At 51.4% G+C, this 25,213-nt stretch overlaps 1 protein-coding gene across 6 annotated transcripts in view; it reads right to left on the bottom strand.

The window, feature by feature from the left end:
* Positions 1-25,213, bottom strand: part of ADCK1 (aarF domain containing kinase 1) — a 123,334-nt gene that overhangs the window by 45,573 nt on the left and 52,548 nt on the right. For 4 of the 6 annotated variants that reach the window (XM_006933032.3, XM_019833382.2, XM_003987889.4 and 1 more), the window contains exon 4: positions 23,069-23,272. The exons of the other annotated variants lie outside the window; for them this stretch is intronic. In XM_006933032.3, the coding sequence (XP_006933094.1) occupies positions 23,069-23,272 (204 nt within the window). The remainder of the gene's footprint in view (positions 1-23,068; positions 23,273-25,213) is intronic. 6 annotated transcript variants of the gene reach the window in all.

Below are 25,213 nucleotides of genomic sequence, written 5' to 3'. Positions count from 1 at the left end.
CTGGCTTCCTGGGAACATTTGCTCATTTTCTAAGGACAGCCAGTCTTCAAATGAGTGTCATTGCGGGGACGCTGCAGAGTCATTGCAACTGAAGAGTGACATGGCATCACTAGGGCTGTGTGGCAAGAACAGCTGCCAGGAGCACTCCAGGGAGAGGTGAAGGGAGGAAAGGGCTGAGGCAAGCATATCCCAATCTCCAGGGGGAGAGGAAGCCTGGCCCACCATCTCCCCAGGGAACAAGATAGGGGCCTCCCACAATCCCCTGCTCCTACCAGGGGATGCAGGGGGTCCAGAGCTTAGGATACCACCCAAACTCAGGTGCCTCAACTCAGCACCCTGAACAAGGCCCAGCTGTGAGGACCTGCCCTAATCCCCAATTTGACTGATGGAGGCAAAGAGAGGCATGGGGAATGAAGACGCACCACTCACTCTGCACAGGGAACCTGCTGGGCACATCCCCTCCTCACCCCACCCCTGCCCACCCACCACCTCCCAGGGCTCCTGCAGCCATCCTTTCCCCTCTATCAGGAACCAAGTCTCACACACACACACACACACACACACACACACACACAATTGATTGCTAGTGAATGTTCCTAGCTGGCTTACAAAAAAGGTAATTAAAGATTGGTGCTACAGCCTGTAATTAAATATGAATAAAGTATCTCTAAATGGAACCTGATTCAAAGTATTCAGTGCAAGTACTTTGTGCTGATAGATAGTAAGGAAAAATAGACACTGTCCCGAAAGCAGAATTACGCCCCCCACGTGGCTGACACAAACACCACCCCCTCCAGTCAGGCCCCGGCCCCCAGCCCTCTGAGCAGAAAACCATTAGCGGAGGCCAACGGCAGCATGCACAGCAATTAGAGTGGAGCGGGGCCCTGAGCTGCCTCAGTCCCTCACACAAACCTGTCTCCCCTTCTAGGGCTTTCTTTCCCTCGCTCCTCTTTCTTTCCTGGGGGTCTGGCAGCAAAATCAATTAAGTAAGACAACTGCATTTTAAAATGACGAGCTGTGCTTTTTAATTACTGTCAGCCCATGATTCAAACATACTGATGTCCCTGTCTAGAAAAGGAAAAATAATCAGGAAAAAAGTTTCTCTAGCTTTGTATGATCTGGTTTTTCAGGGTACAAGTGTGTGTATGTGTGTGTGTATGTGTGTGCGTGCAAATGTAAGGGGCGGTGTTTGTTTTTTTATGAGCAGAAAACATCAGAAGGCCAAGAAGAAATGTGTCTTCCCCCACAGGCTCAGGTTAAGACTTCAGTGGGCTGGCGTCAGCTGGGGTCCAGGAAACCGAGGCCACATGACATCATACCCAGGTACAGGACAGAGTGTGAGACTCTCTGGGAAGTTAGGTCTGCCGATTCTCATGAAGCCAGTTTTCTGGATAAATGTTTCCAAAATGCCACACTGGGCAGCCAAGCACTGGCCGGGGTCCTCATTTCGCCCAAAATAAGGTAAGAGGGTGAGGATCTTCTGTAAACACCATAGTAGGACTCCTGGGGAGGAGTTTCACGTAAGTCTCTCAGCCAGCCAGCCTCAGGCCCCTCACCGGCCACAGGAAGGGGGATGTCCTGGATTTTCCAAGATGGCCCAAATTCAAATATCCCAACCTGGCGTCCCCATAGTCATGCACATCGGACCTATTCTGGATTTACTACATCAAGCTACATTGACCTAAGATAATGCCAACAAATCGAACAAACCCACAACTGGCTGGCTCCGGTTGAAGACAGGAGCTTGCCTCAAAGCAGACAAGTCCAGGCCTAGCTGCCAAGGCCAAGCAGCTCCCACTTAGGAGTTGGGAAGACTGCCCAGGGCACCTGGGGAAGGTTACCATGGCATCAGCAGCAAACAACATCTGGATCTCGAGGTCTAGAGATGCCCCCCTCCCTGTGCCTGGCTGGGTGCCAGCAGCCATCCACTACAGTCTGATGAGGAGAGGGACAAGTCCCTGTACTAATGGAGTAGCTGGAGTGAACCTACCCCACCCTGAGCCTGAAGCAGACAAGACAGGCCCAGCTACCAAGGACTCTGCAAAGCACAGACTGCCTTGAACAGAAAACCCACCATCACATCCTATATGCCGTTGCTTAAAACCCACCCAATCCTTCCTCTTGTCACCGTTTCCCAGGGTCCTGCCCCAGGCATGCCTCCATCTCAATCACCCTGTCGGCTGATACCCCACTTTGCTGCAATTCCTTCTCCCCGTTAAACATGCCTGGTTTATATCCCACCTGTTCAGGGTCATTCCTGCACCTTGTAAGTAACACATGATGCTGACAGCAAATAGGTGGCACATGGTCCTCTCATTCCCCCTGCAGTGGTTTTAAAATAAGTCCACAGGTACTTAACAACTCCTCCCTTTGAGAGGTGCAGCCTACTGCCCACCCACCTCTGAGTGTGAGCTAGACTCGAGACCTGGCATATAGAGGAAATTAGTGCATGCCTTCTTAGACATCACCAGACATCCTTCCTGTCCTTTCCCGGAGAGCGTGCTCTTGGGAAAGTGAGCTGCCATGTCATGAGGACACTCAAGCAGCCTGTAGCGAGGCCCATGGGGTAAGGAACCAAGGCCTCCTGTCCACAGTGAACCATCCTGGAAGCAGATTCTCCTTCCCCACTCATGCCTTCAGATGACTGCAGCCCTCACCAACACCCTGCCTATACCTCACAGAGAGTCTGAGCCAGAAGCATCTGGTAAGGTCCTCCCAAATTCCTAACCCACAGAAACTGTAACATATCAAATGTTTCTTGTTGGGGGGTAATCTGTTATGCAGTAATAGCTGACTAATAAACCTCAAGCATACTCATGCCAGATATCACTAATCAATCACAGCATTCACTTCTTCTGGGCACAGATGATGCCTCAGAATCTCTCTCAACACAGTACTCCAGGAAGCCACTACCAACAGATCAGAATTAATATAGGAAACGAAATCAATCTGCCATTCCTTAGCTAAAGTCAGTCAGTCAATCAGCAAATACTTACCTGCAGGCCTGCCACATGACAGAAACCATCCTAGGTACATAAACCAACAAAACAGACACCACCTCTCGCCATGAGGAGGTCTCAGTCTGCAGAACAAGGCAACAGCCCCAAGAAAACATACTTGCTTTTAAAAAAAAAAAAATTTTTTTTAATGTTTATTTTTGAGAGAGAGCTCAAGCAGGGGAGGTGCAAAGAGAGAGGGGGACAGAGGATCCGAAGCAGGCTCTATGCTGACAGCAGCGAGCCCGATGCAGGGCTCGATCCCATGAATCATGAGATCATGACCTGAGCTGGAGTCGGAGGCTCAACCAACTGAGCCACCCCAGGCGCCCCATACTTGCTTTTTAGCAGGGCCTGCTGGAGGCAGTGCTCCCTGCCCAGTACCAATTCACCCAATCCTGATGGGATTTTCTAGCAAGAGGAGACTTCTGATATCACTATGTAGACCCTGGGGGTCAAGGGAGAGGTCAAGGCATCCAAATGTCTCTTCCTCCCCACTCAGCGGCTGCCCTAACTCAAGCCAGGAATATCCCCACCCCCAGCTTCCCAGACAGAGCAATTTATTATAATAAAAATAATAATGACAATAACAGCTCAAGGACACACAGTCCCTGTATTCCATGGAATCTGTGTTCCTTCTGGAGTTTTGAAAGATCAAACTGTTGGTTCTGCAGAGCCATTAACTATTGCTACTGCCTAGCTGGGAAGAAAGAACGAAGGCCCAGCGGCAGCACCTGAGGCCTTTCTTGACAAGGGCCAACCCCAGGAATTACCAAACAGTGGTGCTGTCTAAATTTGCACAAGGAGGCTGGCACAACACTCAACCCTTACCAGTTTGCTAAAGAGCCTCTAGGTATAAGACAATCGTCCACCTGACTCTGCCAAGGGCATCACAGTCCCGACCAAGCTTCTATCCTCCCAAAGAATGGTAACAAGCAGCTGACCGAGAAGTACGAAGCCAGGAGCAGTCATACCCTACGGCTGCAGGCGTGTTCCCTGGGAATGCCCACCAGCTGGCCAGGATAGTGAGTCCTGAGAAGCAACAGGGCACAGTAATTCCAATGCAAGGTCTGGAATTGTAGGCTGGAATTAGCCAATGCAAATCTAATCACAGGCTGCAGGCGCTGCCCACACTCAAATTCTGGCTCCATGGTGCACCAGCTTGGGTAATTATACAACCCATCTGTACCTCAGTTTCCTCATCTGTAAAATGGGAATTTTAGTACCTACCTCAGAGTTGTTGTGTGAAACAACACACGTAAAGGATCTAGAATAGAGCCTACAGAAGACCCCCAATAATGGGTGCCCTATCTAATGCCTCCACGAAGAGGACAGAGTGGTATATGAGGAGGGCGCTAGACAAAGAGTTAGCAATTCTAGGCTCTCAGTTCTCTTCTGTCAGTGAGTAAAAGCGACTGTCTTCATTCACCCAGAGACTGTAATGGCCTCCTGACTGGTCCACTCACTTGCATTCCTTTCTCCTCCAATCTATCCACCCCATGCAGCTAAAGTGCATTTTCCAAACATAAGCTGATCATGTCACTTCTCTTTGTTTAAACCACATCGCCAGCTTCCCAGAGCCAAAATCCTTAACACAATCCAGAGTCTGATTCTGCCCCATCTCCTCCCCCTGCCCCCAGAGCTCTCTCTGTCCTGCCCAGATAGCCTTTTTCAATCACCAGCACTCCCTCCCTTCCCACTGCAGGGCCTTTGCATATGCTGTCGTCGTTGCCCAAAAGGCTCCCCTTTCTGCTCCTCATCAAAGTAACTCCTACTCATCCTCCAAAGCACAGCTCAACTGTCATTTCTTCAGGGAAGCCTCCCTGTGTATATCCTCAGAATTCAGGGTGCCCTTCTAGAGAGCAATTAACATAGCTGCATTCTACCTCAATTTGTATTTGCTTAATCTGCCTCTTTCCTTCTAAATGACAGACTTCTTCCATTTTTGCTCAATACTGTATCCAAAGCACCTGACACATAATTAGTATTCAATAAATATTTCTTAATGAATGCATGAGGTTCAACTTTCCCTATCCTCTTCCTGGTGGGGGGACTTTGGGCCTTCCAGCTGACCTGGGGGAGCTAAAACATCTCCCAGAGGCGGCTACTGTTCCTCCAAAGTAGCTGAGGGAGGCTCGCTGGTGCTGGGCACTTCGAGAGCCGCGGGTGGAGGGACTCTATGGAAATGTTGTGATAATAATGATTAATAAAAAGCAGATAAACACCCAGTGTGGTTGGCCAGCCTGGGAAGCCATCCATTAGATCTGTCATTCATTAGAGGTGGGGGAGGGGGCAGTCCAATCAGATCTCTTCAGCTTAAGCAAACCTTCTGTAAATTGTAGGCTGCAGGCGCTGACATTTGATGAATTATTCTTCATAATCCACCGTTGGCTGTCATAAATCTAATCTTTCAACGTTCCCCATCTTAATAACTTGTACAGCCTCACAGGGTGACATGTCTATGTCTCTGCCTATGACAGAGATCTCTGGGATAGAAGAGATTGTGCGGTACAAGGTGCACTATGAAGCCAGGACCTCCACAGCCAGGGCCCAGCCCAGGTAGGTATCCGCAGGGTGACCACAGTATAGAAGCAGTGAGGCAGTGAGACATCCTTGGAGCCATGGGGTGTCTGGGAGCCAAGTGCTTATACCCCATCACAGGGCTGAGAGCCAAGTGGAGTCAGGAGCTCAGCCCCAAGAATCAGGCAGACAGCTCTACCCCCTCTACTACAACCTACCCACATGAGGACTCAGCATCTCCTCCTTGAACTTGAGCTTGGTTTGGTATAGCTTGGTTTGGCAAAGGGATGTCAGGACATCTTTGGTCACAAGGACTAAATGCTCAACCATGGGTACTTCCTTACCGCTGCATAATGTCCGTTGCCCTCAAAGTGCTCTCAACCTTCTCTCGAGGTTAGGAAGAGGAGATATAATTGCGCCCACTTTACAGAGAGGATTATATTGGCTAAAGGTCTTTTGTTTATTCATCCATCAAATGTTTAAGTGACTAATATAAGCAGGGCACTGTGCTAGTCACCAGGGACTTAATGGGAACTGGGTCCAAATCAGGTACAGCCACCACCCTCTGGAGTCACTACTGGAACCTGAAGTGGTGAAACAGGAATTAATGAAGTCATCAAAGATAAAGGTAAATGGCCAACTCTGATAAGTGCTACAAAGGGAGAGGTAGCTGACCACAGAAGTTGTGTTCAGAGGATTAAACCTATCAGGGAAGGCTTCTAGGAGGAGGTGACAAAGACCTGAGATCTGAAGGATAAGGAGCCAGTTCAACTGGATGAAGGAAAGAAGAGCCATCTAGACAGAGAGAAGGACTTGTGCGAACCCTACAAAGGGGAATAAGACACAGTGACATGAGAGCCAGGAAAGAGATGGCCAACAACTCCCAACCCAGAATTCACGCTGCCTTGGGCCCCCCCAGGTCTTCCCCTGGCGAAGTCCTTAACTACAGCTCATGCCTGCAATGGAGAAAAAAGCCTGGACTCTGTGGTTTGCACGCATTTCTGGTGAGGTCCCAGGACTTCTAAAACCTGATGGGCTCAGTCTCCTAAAACTCCAAAGGCCTTTTTCCAATAACCTTTAGATGTTCCTATACCCAAAAATTAAGGAAGAGAGGAAATAAAGCACAGACATCCTTGCTCACAGTGGCAATAGTTGCTGTCAGGAAAGACCTCCTTAGCCTTTGGGAGGTGGCAAAATGCCACACGGCAAAAGAGCTAAGGTATGTCCCTATGCCTCAGAGCCCCAATAAGAGAGCTCAGGTACCAAAGTCCTTGAGATCGGAGCACGTTCCACCCACTAAGAAGTCTTCCAGATGTGCTCTGCATGGGACAGCAGCAGTGCCCAGGGATTTTTTAAAGGAAGGCAAACCCAGACTTTCAGGATCTACCAGGAAGAGAAAGCCCACATTTTGGGGAAACCACACACATTCCTGGCTGACCCCAGCGAAGCAGACTATAAAGAACATCAGCTCTGAGGTCAGCAGGTCAGCAGCCCTACCTGCCAACATCTAGCCATGTGACCTTGGGCAGTGCTTAGCTCCACTACCATTCTGCAAAATGGGAGTGATTATAACAACACCTATTTTGCAAGGGCATTCTAAGTGTTAAAGGACATTCTGCATCTAGAACAGAGGACAGCAAACGATAGCCCGTGGGCCAAATCCAGGTCAATGTCGGTTGTTTTTTTGTGTTGTTTTGATTTTTTTTTACAGCTTACCAGCTAAGAATCCTTTTTTATATTTTTAAATGCTTGGAAAACCCAAAAGAATAATATTTTGTGATATATGAAAACTATATGAAATTTGATTTCAGTATCCTTGAGTGAAGTTTGACTGGGACACGGCACACCCGTTCACTACACGTTGTGGCAGCTCCCATGCTGCCATGGCAGAGGTAAGCAGTTGTGACAGAGGCTGCCTGGCCTGCAAAACCTAAAATATTTACTAGCTGGCCCTAGGGTGGGCAGAAAAATGACCCCCCCCCCAAAGATGTCCATGCCCCAGTCCCCAAAAGTGTGATTAGGTTAAGGATCTTCAGATGGGGAGAGCATCCTGGATTACCATGTGGGCCCAATGTAATCACAGGGTCCTTATAAAAGGGAGGTGGAAGGGTCAGAGTCAGAGCAGGAACTATGACAAAGGAAGTCCAGAAAAAAGGGAGAGAGACTGAAAGATGTCACACTGGTGGCTGTGATGAAGAAGGAGCCATAAGCCAAGGAATGCAGGCAGCTTCTAGAAGCTGGACAAGGCAAGAGATTCCTCCCTAGAGCCGCTCGGAGGAATGCAGCACAGCCAACACTGGAGTTTTAGGTTTTCTGAGCCACAGAACAGTAAAATAATACATGTGTATTGTTTTAAGCCACTAAATTCACATTAATTTGTTACAGCAGCACTAGGACCCTAACCCAGGCCTCTATGGAAAAAGTTTGCTGACCTCTGATGCAGCGCATTAGCCTAACACTCTCAGTACAGCAGTTTCATCCTTTTGTATTTCCCAGGGCGGTGCTGAGGCTAGAGAGCTGGGGGGGGGGGGGGGGGGGGGGGGGAGACAGGAGCTGCCCTGGCAGTGTGGAAACACCGGTCACATGTGAAGCCCAAGCTGAGGCACCAAGAGGACACATCATGACTCTGGTTCTGTGCCAGGCAACACCCAGAACCGGTCCTGTTCCCACACACTGGGGCAAGGGGCCCTCTGCTTCCCCCACTGCCACGTACATGCTATTCCCGCCCAATCCTAAAACCAGCCTGGCTGAAAGGATAGCCTCCCCTCCTCCCAAGAAGTTCAGTTTGCTTTTGCTCACGAGAAACCACCAGTCATCAGCTCACACCAAAAACCGAAGAGCAGCGGGGGCCTGGGGAGATTTATTCCAATAAATAAGCAGGAGGCGCTCCAGTTGTTGAAGTAACAACCTCTCCTACAAACCCGGCTATGGGGAGACACACACACACACACACACGCACGCACGCACGCACACACTTAGACCTCTCCTTAGATCAGGGTGCTGATGACTTTTTTTTAAGTCTGGAAATCAGGAACCCAGTGCTGGGTGCAACCTCTCAATGCTAGACCCCAAATCACTTAGTCCCCCATGGACCCTCCACCAACTCTCTGACCACCGACTCTTAAGGAGAGAGGGGGCCACTGTGCAAAGCCCAGCCCCACAGAAAAATCCTTCCCCAAACTGCCAGCAGGGTGACCTGCCGATACTGCCCCACCAGCCCTCTCAGCACCGTGTCTGTTCTCAGACGGCCTCCAGCGTTCTTACCAGAGCCCCTGGAGCCACTAGTGGCCCTCCCTGCCCCTCAGCCCCTCCCCATTTAATTCTTCCTTGAGTCCTGCTGATTCAGTCTCCAAATTATGTCTGTCCACTCCTCCTCTGTCACTCTTGCCCAAATGACCACAGTGCCTTGTAACTCTCTCCCAGTTCCACCCCTGGTCCCCAAGTAGCCACTGAGGACTGGACCGTGCCACTCTCTGCACAGAGCCCTTCAGTGGCTACCAACCACGGATCTCCTGAAAGTGCCTGGCACACGTCTCCAGCCACATCTCTTGGTGTCTCTCTGCCCTGCCGCCACCACCCCTTTTCTGTCCCCACACAGATCCATGCACTTTCCTACCCAAGGGCCTCTGCATTCTCTGTTCTCTCTGTCCTACCCTCCTTCCCCTAATTATCCCTGGTCTCAGCTTAATTGCCACTGAGTCCTTGGAAAGACCCCTCCCCCAGACCCCCAAATTCAGAGCACCCTATGCTTTTCTCTCGTGGCGTTCATCACAAGGGTCATTAAGTTTTTATTCTTGTGATCGCTTGTTTAACATCCGCTGCTCCCCTACAACTAGAGCCTAAGCACCAGGACAACAGCCTGTTCAGCCATACAACCTCCAGCACACACACGACAAAAGCTCAATAAACATCGGCTGAGCCAATAAACGAACAAATGGCTGGTGAAGGCTGCGGAGGGTCCAAACACACGACTGTGGGACGACCAAGCCGTCCAAGCCGAGCACCTGCCCTCACCCAGCCCAGGGCCCCACGTTTCCAGCCACAGGCCCCTCGGGTCTCACTCTGGCTTCAGGCACCTCCCAAGGTGATGCCCACCAGAGACGACATCCTTAGTTCAGGCCACTCCACCTGCCCAAAATGCCCTCTCCGGGCTTTTTTTTTTTTTTTTTAATTTTTTTTTTTCAACATTTATTTATTTTTGGGACAGAGAGAGACAGAGCATGAACGGGGGAGGGGCAGAGAGAGAGGGAGACACAGAATCGGAAACAGGCTCCAGGCTCCGAGCCATCAGCCCAGAGCCCGACGCAGGGCTCGAACTCACGGACCGCGAGATCGTGACCTGGCTGAAGCCGGACGCTTAACCGACTGCGCCACCCAGGCGCCCCCTCTCCGGGCTTTTGTGTTTGTTCTCCTTCTGAGAACACTCAAGTCCTACTCAGGTTTTGCCTTCTCCAGAAGACCCCAATTCACCCCTCTCTGCGGCCCTATTTGTGGATTCCAAGGACACTTCTAAAAGCGGTAACCCAAACCTCAGGTGACTTTCATCTCATCCTGACCTCCTGCTGAGCTATGTCTCTAGTGCATTCTGTACCTAAGCTCCTGAGCTGTCAGAGTTGTGTGATGAGTCAGTAACTCAACAAGAGCGGCTACACAGCACCTTCCTGACTCTCCCGCCTCAGCTGTACTTCCGTGCAAAGATTTCTACCCTCTGAGCGAGCAAACTGGGGTTCCCGTCCCACCTCTGCCACCCACCAGCCCTATGACCTTAGGGAAGATGCTCAGCTTCTCTGGGTCTAAACTGCTCACTTTTACAAGTGAGGGGGGTGTTGGGGTACTTGGTCCCTGACGACTTCCCTGATTCTGTGATCCTATAACTCTTACTTTCCCATGCTGCACTCCCATGATTGTGCCCCAGCCCACACCAGCCTCCTTCCACACACACGCTCCAACCAGGCTGTCCACCTGGAGTCAGCTGACCCTTCCCAGTGACACACAGAGGTGCCCTCACACACAAGGAGCCACCTCCAAAGTGTCACAAGCAAGGCCACTGACGGGCTCTCCTTGAAGCAGGGCCCCCCACGCAGAACCACCCAGGAAGCCTAACCTAGGACATCGGCTTGCTCCTGAAGCCCCATGAATAAAGAAGCAGGCACAGCTGGCCTATTCATAATCAGCATAAAAAATTGATTAGCCCTTTCCAGATTAAACATTATTGTTTCAACGACGAACATAAATCAGCCAGACGTGGATGGCTTGCTTCTCTCTGCCACCAAGGAGCTGCGGCAGGTAGACAGTGCGTGGGGCCCCGGGGCAGTAGGAGGAGATTAGGGGTCCTCCCTAGAGAAGGGCCCGGCTCTCAGGAGGTACAAGGGAGAGCAGACCACTCCTCACCCCCATCACTGGCCCCCCACCTGCAAGCACAGAGGGGCAGCACCTTTTCCAAAGGAGAAGGAGAAGGACCGAACAACCTCACTGCATGTTTCTCAGAGCACCTCCTCAGCCATCTGATTGGTGAGGCAACACAGCACCAGGGCCAGCCTGGGGCTGAAGGCAAGGTGGCAGGCTAGTGTGCTGGTAGGGGAAACAGCGTGGCCCTCAGAAGCAGGCTGGGTCTCACAGGCCCTTTGGCGTCTGTAGCAGCAGCCTGTGTAACGGAAGCACGTATGTCCCTCCAGTCAGAGACACTCAGGTTCTGTTCCCAGCTGAGCTGCTGTCCTGCTATGTGATCCTGAGTAAGTCACTTAGTATGTCTGAATCTTATTCTTTACATCTGGGAAGAATGGGGAGAGGGATACCTGACTGGCTGAGCTTCCGTGAGGACTAAAATGAGACTGTGTGTTTGAAACATCTAAACACATGTTAGGGAAGGAGAAAACAGTAAATAAACAGTTCCTTGACCTGCTGGGGCTCCCCATCCATCTGTCCCACCTCCCACTCAGGAATTCTGGGAGAAATCATAAACTGCTAGGACACAAAACCTGGGGAGAGGCCCAGGTCCCCTTATAAGGAGCAACAGAACGCAGGGGTCAGGACCTTGGGTTCTGGAGTCAGGCCTGGTTTTGCTCCTGACTCAGCCTCGGACTTTTGTGCAACCTCAGACACGTGACTCAACCTCTCTGGCCTCGGCTTACTCGTCAGTAAAATGGAGATAACAGTACTCTCGCAGGGCAACTGTGGGGATTATAGGAGAGGGCACTGCACAGTACCTGCAGTGCCCGCCGATTCCTTCCCAAACTTCCCCCTGCTCCCTGCTATAATTTCAGTATTTGCATCTGAGTCAGAGAGGGCTCTTTCTCCATAGCTGCAGGAATTAACGGCCCTCAGGAGCAACCATCACTATGAAGTTAGGATGCTGGGGTCTAAACACCCAACCTTCTCTCTTGGCCCTGGAGTGGGATGACTTTTTTTAATTTTTATTCATTTATTTTTATTTTAAATAGAGAGGAGGAAAGAGTACACACAAGCAGCAGAGAAGAGCAGAGGGAAAGAGAAAGAGAGAACCCCAAGCAGGCTCCACACTCAGCAAGGAGCCTGATGTAAGGCTTGATCCCACGACCCCGGGATCACAACCTGAGCTGAAATCAAGAGTCAGACACTCAGTCAACTGAGGGGTGGGATAATCTTAAGGTGAATGTTTGCCACTATTTCCCAGTGTCCCCACAGCTAGTTTAAGGGCACACAGTCACTGGCTGCCTTCTTTTCCCTGAACCATGTTCCTACTTCCCTACTGGCTGCACCTGACCTTCCCACAAAACCACTTCCACCAGAATCCTTTCCTCGGAGTCATCTTCTGGGAGTGCCCAATCAGGATGGGAACCCAGTTGAAGTTGATGATTATGTGCCTTCTAAGGCAGTGCAGGACCTGGGGTTTCAAATCACTGCTTCTGCCCCGGCCATCAGCAGTAAAGACAATCCTCTGGTTCACTTGGACGTAAGGACAAGGCAGCAGAACCACAGCAATCACATCCATCCTGCCCATACTGCCAACCTTAGCCCCGAACAGCCTGCAAGAGGAGACCCACTCCCCCTCCCTGGAGAGGAAAGGAAGGCCACAAGTTCTATTCAAGGAGAAGATGAGGGCCCTGCGGTCCGTCTGGCAGACCCAGAAGGCATAGGGTCATCTGTCAGGGAAGCTCCTTCAAGAGCAGTGGCTGTGGCAACGATTCTCTGGCTTGTGGCCTCCTGACCCACGGCCCAGCCTGGGACGCTCACACTGAGCTTCCAGGAGATGGCAAGGGGAGAAAAAGTGGCCATGCCCCAGCTCTGGGAGACAACTAACATAGCCTCACAAAAGGGAGAGTTCACCTTTACCAGATGTGGAAGAAGAAAAAGGCCTCCATGCACAGCTCCTGCCTTGCACCCCTCAAGCCATCCTGCACAATTGGCTGACTCTGCCCAAAATCAGCCGTGGAGGCCTGCACACTCATGCACATGCACATGGAAACTATTAGTTGATATGACTTAACACAGGTTCTAAGACCTGGGGCCTGCGGTGACTCCCCAAAGCCTGCACATCAAGATCCAACACCCGCACGCACTCTGTTGCCCCCCAGAAACCAGGCCCTCCCCGGGGGTAGCAGATGCATAGCAAGAGGGGTGGGCCAACACAGTGGGGTGGCCAACTGTGAGCCAACACAGTTCAAAACCTGGTTCCATCTCTTTTAAGCTATGAGACTGTGGCTGTTACTTAACCTGTCAGGGCTTCTGCTTCCTCATTTGGAAAACTGGAATGGCCAAATCTACCAACCTTGCAGAATTAGAAACAGGGTTTCTAACCTTGCAGGGTTAGAAACAATATCTGTAAAACATCCAGGCAATGTGTGCTACACGGCACGTACCACACAAACAGAAACTCTAACATCATTATCATCCATGGACATGAACATCTTTTACGCCATGTTCTGCCTTGCTGCTTCCCACCCCACCCCACCGGTCACCTTGGGGTTTAAATGAGAGGGATGGCATCTTCTCGTGGACCCCACCTCCTCTAACCTCAGTGATTTGGTCAGAGAATGGACATCTGTATTTGTTTCTCAAGGCTACCATAACAAATCACCACAGATGGGGTGGCTTAAAACAACAGAAATGTACTGTGTCACAGTTCTGGGGGTTAGGAGTCTGAAATCAGGGTGCTGGCAGGACTGCATTCCCTCTGAGGGCCCCAGGGAGAAGCCTTCCTTGCTCTTCCTAATTTCCAGCAATCTTCACTGTTCCTTGAGTTTGCAGCCACCACTCAAATCTCTACTGCCACTGTCACATGGCCTCCTTGAAAGGACACCAGTTGTTGGCTTTAGGACCCACCCCAATCCAGTATAAACTCCTTAAGTTACTGAATGACAGCTGCCAACACCTCATTTCACATTCTCAGGCTCTAGGTAGAACAGCAATGGGGTCCAGGAGTGGGGGAAGCGAGGTAACCCAGTACAACACTTAGGCAGAGTCCTGATCCAGAATTTCATAAAAGGAAACTGGGGTTGTGGAGTGGGGAGTCCCTGCTAGGGGCAAACCTAGGAAGAGGTGAGGTTGAGAGACGCCAAAGGCAGCAAGCGAGTCATGGAGGAAACCAACTGTGAGCGAAGTTGACCAGCAGGATGAACATGAGAACACGAGAGACAGAGAGGAGTGGAAGAGCACCCCAAAAGCCCCACTCAACCCTGTCCCTTCCTAAAGCATGGGTACAGGACACACTAAGTCTGCCCTCTTGCCTCGGCTCGTTCAAGTTGGGGTTCTGATCCTCGTGACCACAAAAGCTCTAATGCCTCCATCTATGACAGCTTGATCTGCGGCCTCCAACTATTCATATGATGAAGCCATCACCTCCAGGAGTTAACCTCCAGAATGTGACCTTATTCGGATATACTGTCATCACAGATGTAATTAGTTAATATGAGGTCACACTGGCATTGGTGTGGGGGGGGGAGGTTCCTAATCCAATATGACTGTGTCCTTATGAAGGGGGGCAATTTGGACACAGAAACAGACACGCACACACAGGAAGAACACTAGGCGAGCATAAAGGCAGAGATCAGGGTGGTACTTCTCCAAGCAAAGAATGACAAAGATAGCCAGCAAACCACCAGAGGCTGGAGGAAAGGCCTGGAACAGACTGCCCCTCGCAGCCTCAGATTGAGCCAACCCCGCCAACACCTGGGTCTCAGACTCCTGCCCAGCAGAACTGAGACTATGGATTCCTGTTGTTTAAGCCAGCAGTCTGCGGTGCTCTGTTACAGCAGCCCTCGTAATCTAACACACCCCACCCAAAGGGCCTGCCATCCCGCCCTGCTGCTCTCTATGCTTGGGCACCCGGAGCTGTGCTCAGAACTCACCACCCTTGAATGGACCCATCCTTTCCCTCTGCCAATCTCACTCATCCTCCGAGGGCCACCTCCCCCAAGAACCCTCTTCTGAACTTCCCCCTGAACTTTCCCTGCATCAGCCCCACAGCTGAGTGCTTAATTGTTCTCTAATTACTTCCTCTGTGAATTGTTCTGTCTGCCCAGCTTTGGGAGAGAGGGAGGGTGGAACGTGGCTTTGACATATTCTAGATCCCCCACAGCATTGGCAGAGAGGTAAGTACCTATCAGCTGCTCAACAAGTCTGTATTTTCTGAGCGAGCAAAGCAGTCAGTGGTGGGCCCCAACCTTCCCGAGTCTGTGAATGGGGCCACCATAAGCTGAGGCAGTTTCTCCAGCAAACAGCCCAACACAGCAGCTAAGCGGAGGGTCTGGGTCTGGGCACCACCCTGCAGGTTAGACCCCAAAGAGGGGGACGTGCCACAAGCATGGTCTGCAGATTGAAGGGGAACAGTGAGTACGCGGATATGACCATCCCAGCCACCGTCAAGCGGGAAGGCTGGCTGAAGGATACAAAGAATACCCTAGAATCCTCTGACTATGATGGATCAACTTATGAAAACAGAGCTTCCTAAAGTCCACAGGAGACTCCAAGGTCCCAAGGAGGTGAAAGCCACTTGAGCCCCTCCACGTTTCTTTGCCAGCAAGACCAGCCTCATCTCTGAGAGCTGGCCGTCTCACTTCCAGACAGGAAGCTCCCAGCCCTGAACAGAACGAACAGTCCAGGAGGACGAGCACTGGATCAGGAGTCAGGAGGCCTGGGTTCAAGTCTCGCTTCTCCCGCCACCCAGTTGTGCCACTCTGGGCCAGTGACTTCCTGCTCTGAGCCCCTGTTTCCTCACCATTGAAACACGAGGGTTGGATGAGGTGACTTCTAAACCGTTACAACCCGGGAGTTAGTTACTCCCTTGGGTAACCTTCATCTAAGGCGCTTTGCCATTGAACAATGAAGGCCAAACAACAAGAGTCAGTGTTTGTCCACCCCAGTGGGGTGCTGGATATAATCTGGGGGTCCCAGTCTCCCTGCTTCATTTTGTCCTCACAACTGCTCTGCAGGTGACAACCAGAGCTAACAGCTGCAGGATTTACTGTGCACCAGGCCCCACCCCCCAGATGGGCTATAGTTCTCAAGCCCTGTCGTGACCCTATTAGTGAGCAGGTTCTCTCATCCCAGTTTACAGACAAGGGAACTAGACTCAGAAAGAACTAATGACACAGTTAAAGTCTGGTAGCATTTAGGATTTTGGAAGGCCCCCTGCCTCCAAAGCCTATTTTATTAACTATGAGGCCATACTGCCTCAGAAATGACCCTTTTGTTCCTTCCGGAAGCCAGACCCTGCCCTTGCCCTCACCCCGTAGTTTAGATAGCCCTAGACACGCCCTCACACAGCCCTCCACAGGCTCCCATGGGTACGTCCCAGGGGGTATGAAAGTGAGACCGAGGCAGGAGCAGAGCTGACCACCCTGAGGACTCTAGGACCCATAACGCCATGCCATGACATCCCGCGTCAGAGTGTCTCAGTGCAGGTAACAACCCATTACTGAGCACCTTTGCTGTGCCAGGCACTGGACAGTGCTCTGAGAGGACCCCAGGATGAGTGGGAGGAGACCACCCACCCCAAGAACATAAACCCAGCACTGAAATGACCAGACACAAGTCAAGTGCTCTGGATTCACAGTCCAACCTAGCTGAGGAAGCCGCCGAAGGCTGCAAGGGGACAGGGGCACTCCAAGTAGTTCTGCAATTCAACTCAACCACACTTACTAACACCTACTATGTGCAGAGTCCACACTAGGCCCCATGGGAGGTTCAAGATGGGAAAGCAGCCCACCTGAATGCAACAAATAACTGCACAAGAGCTGTGACAGGGGATGGAAAGTACTCAGGGGGTATGTGAGGAGGCCAAGGTACAATTTCACTGGAAACACTACCTCAGTTTCCCATCTGTAAAATAAGTGATAACAGTACCTCTCTCAGAGGGTCTTAGTGAGAAGTAAATTGATGTGTGTGGAATTTCTGAGGCAGTGCCTGCCCCTGGCAAGCACTCAGGGTGTGTGTGCATGTGTATGTTGTTGTTGTCAGACCCCGAGCTCAGAGGATGAGAAAGAGCCTGGGGACTTAAGAAGGGGATGAGAGAGGACAGACCCGGAGTGCAAGGAGTGAACCCCCACAGCGTGTGGCCAGGGCGTAGCCATGTGAAGACGGGAGCAGGCCATGAGGCTGGAAAGAAAGGGGGGAGCAGCTCCTGACCTGCTCTCTGGGGGCTCTGTTCCACTGGTTGTGGAAGGGCCATGCAGAAGCTGTCCAACAATGGGCCGAAGGTGCCTGGGAGATGGAGCGGGGCCCCAGGGAGGAGCCTCTCGGGGCTGAGGTAGGGCAGCACTCAGCGAGGCGGCTGGGGCCAGGAGGCCTGGGGAAGAGGAGCCACCGCCACGGCAGCCACCTCGGTCTCTCCCTCAGTGACTAATGGCACACCATCCGTCCCGGCTGACACTAATGCTTCCCGCCATCCATCTCCTACTCGTTAAATTACCATTTTATGGCCAAAATCTCTCTCTCATAATTGATAAAAATCTCCTTTTGATGTTCAGCATTATTGGGGGGAAAATGTTTTTTTTATTCTTCATTATGTTTTCAATATAAATGTATTTTTTATTGAGAGCTGCTGGGAAGTCTGGAGGAGGTGACTCTCTCCCCCTCGCCCCCCAGTCCTCCCCACACGCAGCTTTGTGGCCACCAGCTCCTTCTGTTCCACTCCCAGAATGCTCACACGGCAGCCGTCTCGGGGATCGTCTGGGGAGACAAAGAAACCAGACGCCGGAACAAACAAAGGTTGTGCTGAGGGCCAAGAGACAGCTGAAGCCCTCAAGGTGGCCCTCAGCTCCAGGCCAGTGGAGCAGCCAGGGGTGGTGAATCAGGGTGAGCTGGCCTCAGGCGGATCTTTGGCAACGTGCAAGAACAGCGGCGAGAGCTGCAGAGAGCGGGGACGCCCGGGGGCTGACACAGCACGTGGCCCAGAGGTGTGCTCAGTAAATATTTGCAAGTAAGAGGACAGGGAGAAGGTGGATCAGCGCTGGAAAGAAGGCAGCAAGGAATATGACATGGAGGCATGTGTCACCGGCGGGGGGGGGGGGGGGGGGGGGGGGGAGTTTTCTGCCAGCCACAGGTACCCCAGGTAGAATCGGCTCCTCTGGCCCCTCTGCCCATGTCCCTCGCCCCAGTCCAACCTAGGGCGTGTTTGTCCCTGCATCTGCCCACACCCAGCTCCTCCAGGACAAGAGAAGCAGAGCCAGCTGCCATCCTGCAAGGAGGAGCACAGCACAGCCACCAACTCCTGACCCTGGGCACCTGTGGCTGTTCCCACGCCCATTGTGTCACCTTTAGGGACCAAGAGCACAACGTAGATGCTACTGATGGCCTCAGGACACTGCAACGGTTGAAACTGCCTGGCTGAGCTGCCAGCAGCCCCCAGATTGGGGGTCACGGGGCAGTGCTCAAGAAGCCCAGGAGACAGGCTCCCAAGGCAGCCTGTGGGACATTTCTTTTTTATTAAAATTTTTTTTCAACGTTCTTTATTTATTTTGGGGACAGAGAGAGACAAAGCATGAACAGGGGAGGGGCAGAGAGAGAGGGAGACACAGAATTGGAAACAGGCTCCAGGCTCTGAGCCATCAGCCCAGAGCCCGACGCGGGGCTCGAACTCACGGACCACGAGATCGTGACCTGGCTGAAGTCGGACGCTTAACCGACTGCGCCACCCAGGCGCCCCTAGGGACATTTCTAACAGTGGAAGGGAAGGCGCTGACCAACAGGTGGAACACCAGGTGTTGATCGTGGAAGAGAAAGGAGGATTCTACTAGCAAAATAGTATCTGGGACAGAGAACTGTACCAGTATCAGAAAACCTGGTTAAAGACCCAACACTGCCATTTAATCTCTCAGAATCTCGGTTCTCACACATATAAAGCATCCAGCATAACACAGAAATCATCGCTAATATTTGCTGGCCATTTGCTCTCTGCCGGGCATGCTCTACATGCTCCACATCCATTAATTCATGTAATCCCCACAGGCATGTACTTCCCCATTTTACAAATGAGGAAAATAAGAGACAGAGAAGATAAGTAACATGTCCAAGGTCACACAGCCAATAAACCAGCAAGCAGTTTAGCTCCAGCCCACCTTCAAGACTCAATAGGAAGCTTAACTGTCATATGAAGGCAAGACCAAGGGTAGAAATGTTTGGTCCTGACTAAGGGCCACGTGGGAACCAGGGGGGTTAATTTTGTGTGTCAACTTGGCTGAGCCATGGTGCCCAGACATTTGGGCAAACTTTATTCTAATATTTTCATAAGGATGCTTTTGAATGAGATTCACATTTAAATTAGTAGACTTTGAACAAAGCAGACTGCCCTCCCTAATGTGGGTGGGCCTCGTCTAATCAGCTGAAGGCCTGAATAGCATAAGACTGACTGCCTGGAGCACCAAAAGTTCTGCCAGCAGATGGCCTTTGGACTCAAACTGCAATATCAGTTCTTCTTGGGTCTCCAGATGGACACCCCCTCCAAAGATGCAGGACGTGCCAGCCTCCAAATCGCATAAGCCAATTCCTTCCAACTAATCAATCTCTCTTTACTTACACACACACACACACACACACACACACACACACACACACACACCCTCTTGGCTCTGTTTCTCTGGTGAAGATTGACTAACAGAAGAATGAAATCCAGCCCTGGAAGAGCTGCCACCTGAAGGAAGGGATGCCCGGAGGGGGTGCCTTTTACTGCTGCTCACACAGTTCTCCATGCACCAGCAGAGATCCCACATGCAGGCATGCAGTAATGACAGGGGTCATCCCAGGCTTTGCTACTCACCATCCATGCCCATCATCCCCTCCCCCAGCCCTAAGACCTCCATGGAAGCCCCTGCTGCAGTCTCTGTCCAGTCTCTGCACTGCCCCCACTCAGCACCCCCACCACCAGGAGCCCCTCACACAGGCCAGACGGTCTCCTGCCTCACCTCCCTGCTTCCACTTCTGCTTCTGCGGGCCCTCATGCCAGGAGCACCTTCTCTCTGCACCCCAACCAAGCTTGATAAATGATGAGGGTTCCTGGGGGAAGAGCTATTTTATCTCTTCCCTGAACTTTTGCTTACACCTTGAGCAAAGCAAGACAAGAACATCACCCTCCACCTGTTCCTGTAGGTTCATAAGAAACAATGAGGTATGCATTCCCCCACCTGATACACAGCGGTTCTCTTCCACGTTCCAGTGGCCACTCTGGTCAGATGGTCCATCAAGAATGCCGATCTCCTATGACAGCCTTTCTCCCCAGGTACTATGGGAAATTATAAAACAAGAACGAGTCTAGATCCCTACCATGTGGAGCTCAGGGGTAAAAGACTAATGAAATGAAACAGTGTCAGAGTGCACAAGCCAGACCCCAATCCCCCAACACCAGTACAAGCGGTGCCCCTAACAAAGGTATTTCTGTGCATCACTCTGGCAGCTGACCTCATTTCCTTCAGTCTCTCATAGAATTTTAGAGCTAGGAAAGAACCTAGCTGCATCCAAAGTTTCTAGAACTGTGCTTTCTTCACTAAATACCAGCTGTTTGGGCAACAAAGAGAGAGAGAAGGAAGGGAAAATGAAGGAAAAGGTGTCTAAACACAGAACTGCAGGCTGTTAGTGACTGCAGGGGGCATCTGAGGAGTCCTAGCCCAGAAGAGAAATGTGGAAGGATGGGTTGGTGGTCAGAACCCTGCCAGGTCCTTCAGCAGGAAGGAAAGAACTCCTGGGGACCAGAGAAGTCAACAGCTTGTTCAGAGTGCAAAGGTGTCAGCCTGGGCTCCTTCCTCTGCATGAATCATGCCCAGGAGAATAAGGAACCCAAGTCTCAGCCACCTGTCAGGGTTCCCCTCTGCTGAAAAGGGCCAAGCCTTCAGTACCTTTCCCTGACGCTCAAGCTCCGGCGCCATCTGCTGGCCAACGTCAGCACTGCACCTAGTCCTACAGTCCCAAGGGCAGTTAGAAGACCAAGGTTGAGACCATTCCCAACCCACTCCAGACCCAGGTGACTTTGGAGACACCAGAAATGATGCCACCTCCTAGAGTTCAGGCTTCCAACTGCTTCCCAGAACGTGTCCTTCAGGACTTAGGCCTAACATTCAAAATAAAAGGGAAAAAAGCAAGTTTCTTTCTGGTAATACTAGCTGAGAAACTTCTAAGACACAGACACAAAAAACATTTCTGAAAGATTTCTGCCAGACAGAAGCTCTGTTGTAGAAGACAAAGCACTGGTCTGGTAATGAGAAGATCCAAGGCCTCATCCTGTCACTCACACGCCCCTCCCTTAGCTCTGTGGTCCCATCCCCACCCCACACATCCCTATGCCAGGACAGTGCCCCTTTATTCGCTCTCCCCTCCACACTGATGGCACCGGCTGCAGTGCAGAGATTATGCACTGCTCCAGAATCACATGTAAATCACAGGGTCCAGAAGAACTGCAAGTTCATGCTCATCTCCCACACCTTGCTGGGGGACCCCTCAGGACCAGCCCCATCTGCCTGGGAGAGGGCAGGGACTGGTGTAAGGACACTAGTGACCCTGTAAGGCCTCTGTTGATGGGAAGGGTAGATACAATGAACCAGCACAGCCAGAACACTCTGGCCATCCCCCTGCACTTCGGTCTGAGATTTAGGGGCAGCTATGTAGTCTTTGAGCTCCAGGTGTCTTCGGAGCCCATCCAAGAACTCGAACCCAGATAGCAGATGGGGATACAGGACAGACTTGGCTTCCTTGAACCACGTTCTTGAAACTGGGGACAAAACAAAGCTTTCTACTGAGGTCCCAGGGCAGCTGTAGAGCCCACAATCGGTGGGGTCCACTCGGATATCTTCCTGGTGGGGAGAGCTGCTCCCCAAGAAGTGTCGTGGAAGAGGCAGGAGGAGGAGGGAAGTGCAAAGTGAGTGACTTTCCCCGCCCTCACACCCCCACACCCACCTACCCTGTTCCCACATAGCCCCTTTCCCCTCCCTCCACCCACAGAATGAGAAAGTGTGTCACCAGAGAACAAATGCCATCTTCCCAGGAGGGAGGAGGAGGAGGAAGAGGGGGAGGAAAGACTTCAATTGTGCGTCTGTGGGGGCCGGGGTAAGAAAGCAGAGGTTGCCGAGCTTCCCAGCTGTGAAGGACGCCCCCTCAGAACCGTGACCTTGACATTAGCCTGCCCTATTCAGAGGGCTCAAGACAACCTGTGGGGCAGGAGCCGCAGGCCACCATGCTCAGGACCACATGGCCAGGGAGGCCTAGAGAAGAGGCCCTGAAGATGCAGACAAAATCTTTTAACCCCATACATCCTTTGGCCAGCTGGGTGGGCCCATTGTGACTGCTGACACCCCAAACTTCTCGTCTCGCTCTACCCTGGCTTACAGGGGGCCACTGACCCGCTCTTGCTTCCCACTCCAGCCCTCCACAGACAAGCCGGCCTAGAAGGGTTAATCTGCTGCCTTCCCTCCCTTGCATCCACCCCCACGAGCTGCCACATGCCAGCAATGATGCACTTCACACTGTTATTACAGTGATTTATTTAGTTTTAATTGGGGGGTGAATCTCGTGCTATAGGAAGCAGGAGGCCAACAGCCTTGGCAAGAAGCAAAGCCATCCACAGGCCTGTGCCATGCCAATCTGGTCCCCTCTGCCTGGGGTATCTCCATCCTAACCTTTCTCCTCCTGGCCTGTGGGCTTGCTCCTGACTCTAGCCCTAAATCGGGTTTACCCTCCACTTAATCTCCACCACCCAAGCTTTTATCCCTCATCTGCAAAATGGGGTTAATGACAGGTAGGTACCTAACACTGCTGTGAGGATCAGGTGAGATAATGCAGGGAACACAGCACTGCCATCCACACACAGTAAACCCTCCATAACTGATAGATATGATTAGGTTGAACCATATGAATCCCATTACACTGCAGGGCAAAAACAATCACACATCAACTATTTCATACGGTTCAACCACCTTTTTCACTGAGGGCCACTGAGGTTCCTTCTCACCCCTTCGATTTCACTGCTGAAAGTTGCCACGAAATATGTTTCCATTCCAGGGGTGAAGCCCCAGCAGCCAACAGGGACAGCTCTGCCAGGGCCTTAGAAGCATCCCATCCCAGCCCCCATCGCTCCCGGCACGGGCAGCTACCTCTTTGCCCAGGTCCTCACGGATGACCCGGCGGACCTCTTGCATGCTGCTCTGTGGAGCCTGGCTGTGCAACACCTTCAGCGTGCTGGTATACTCCTCAGGCAGCAGGTAGTCCAGAGCGCCCAGGTGCTGGCCCACCTTGATGAAAGTGCCCCGGTTGGCACAGCAGAGCTCACAGAGACGCCTGGCAGAACGGAGGTGCACCTGCAGGGAGATGGGCCAGGAACAGAGAGGTGTGAGTGCACACTGCCCACTGGACATTCTTTCCCTTTCCTGCCCCCACTGGTTGAAGAGCCTGATGCGCTCCGAGAGTACGTACACACACACACACACACACACACACACACACACCCTTCATTCACCTTCTGCCTCAATGCTCTCCTTCGGTCTCAGTACCTAGGGCCAGCAATTCTGACCTCATACTGAGTGAGGCTGGCCTCTTCATAGGGCCCGATGTGCCCATGCTTCTGGTCTTTTCTCCATCAAAACTTACCTGGCCCAGGAACCAGAGCAGTTGTTCAAGGCTTTTAAGCAAATCTAATCTACTGATGATTCATTTGTGGGTACACTGAGTTGATGTGTTTGCCACCCAACCCTCAGACATACCAATAATACTATCTGTTTGGAGGTCTACAATTTCTAAAACATGCTCATACGCATTCTTTCTTTTAATCCTTACGGCAGCTCAGGGAGTCAGGTATTGGTATATTTAAAAATAAGAAACTCAGGGGTGCCTGAGTAGTTCAGCCGGTTAAACATCTGACTCTTGATTTTGGCTCAGGTTATGATCTCGTGAGATTGAGCCCTGAGTTGGGCTCTACGCTGAGAGTGTGGAGCTTACTTGAGATTCTCTCTCTCTCTCTCTCTGCCCCTCCTCCACTTTCGGGTGCTTGCTCTTTCTCTCGCTCTCTCTCTTTCTCAAAAATAAACTTTGGGGGGCGCCTGGGTGGCGCAGTCGGTTAAGCATCCGACTTCAGCCAGGTCACGATCTCGCGGTCCATGAGTTCGAGCCCTGCATCAGGCTCTGGGCTGATGGCTCAGAGCCTGGAGCCTGTTTCCGATTCTGTGTCTCCCTCTCTCTCTGGCCCTCCCCCGTTCATGCTCTGTCTCTCTCTGTCCCAAAAATAAATAAACGTTGAAAAAAAAAATTTTTTTTTAAATTTAAAAAAAAATAAAAAAAATAAAAAATAAAAAAATAAACTTTGGGGCACCTGGGTGGCTCAGTCAGTTAAGCGTGCAACTTCGGCTCAGGTCATGATCTTGCAAGCCCACATCAGGCTCCGTGCTGACAGCTCAGAACCTGCAGCCTGCTTCTGTTTCTGTGTCTCCCTCTCTCTCCGCCCCTCCCCTGCTCACACTGTCTCTTGCTCTCGAAAATAAACTTTAAAAAAATATTAAGAAATAAATAAACAATAAATAAATGATAGAAATAAGAAACTCAGATGTTGTGCTTATACAGAAATAGCTAATGTAGCTAATGTCAAAGGAAAGTCTAGAAAACACGCTAAACCTAGGGCTCTTTTAACTCAACAAACTTTAGCAGGGGTCTCCTTTTTTTCTTAAGTTTTTTTTATTTTGAGAGAGAGAGAGAGTGAGCATGGGAGGGGAGGGGCAGAGAAGAGAGGGAGAAAGAAAATCATAAGCAGGCTCCATGCTGTCAGCACAGAGCCCAACGTGGGGCCCAATCTCACAAACCATGAGATCATGACCTGGGCAGAAACCAAGAGTCAGACATGTAACAGACTCAGCCACCCAGGCAACCCTAGCAGGGGTCTCCTCTTAACTGGAAGAAAAGTTTTACTGGGAAGCATCAGGCAGCTGGATAGGTCTCCTAGGACAGGGCAGCCTTCAGCCTGATGCCTGCTGTCCTTCCAGAGCTGGGGGTTGGCCCCCGTTGGGGACACACTGGGCTATGTGTCCCCAGTCATCACCCCAGCTCAGCTGAAGGTCCTGGAACTGTGAGGTCCTGTCTTCCTGGAGCTACAGCTTCTGAGGCAGGATGGGGCTGTGGGCACACACAGAAGGTAAGGGAGCCCAGTGCCCTGTGGGAACCTCTTCCACCCATGCAATCAACCAAGAGGGAGTAAACATCTACACGGATTTATACTCTCTTGAGTGTTATGGAAAATGCCGACATAATTAAGC

The sequence above is a fragment of the Felis catus genome, chromosome B3, assembly GCF_018350175.1.
Source record: "Felis catus isolate Fca126 chromosome B3, F.catus_Fca126_mat1.0, whole genome shotgun sequence".
Lineage (NCBI taxonomy): Eukaryota > Metazoa > Chordata > Mammalia > Carnivora > Felidae > Felis > Felis catus.
Note: the sequence above shows the minus strand (reverse complement) of the source record. Positions and strands in the feature narration are given on the sequence as shown.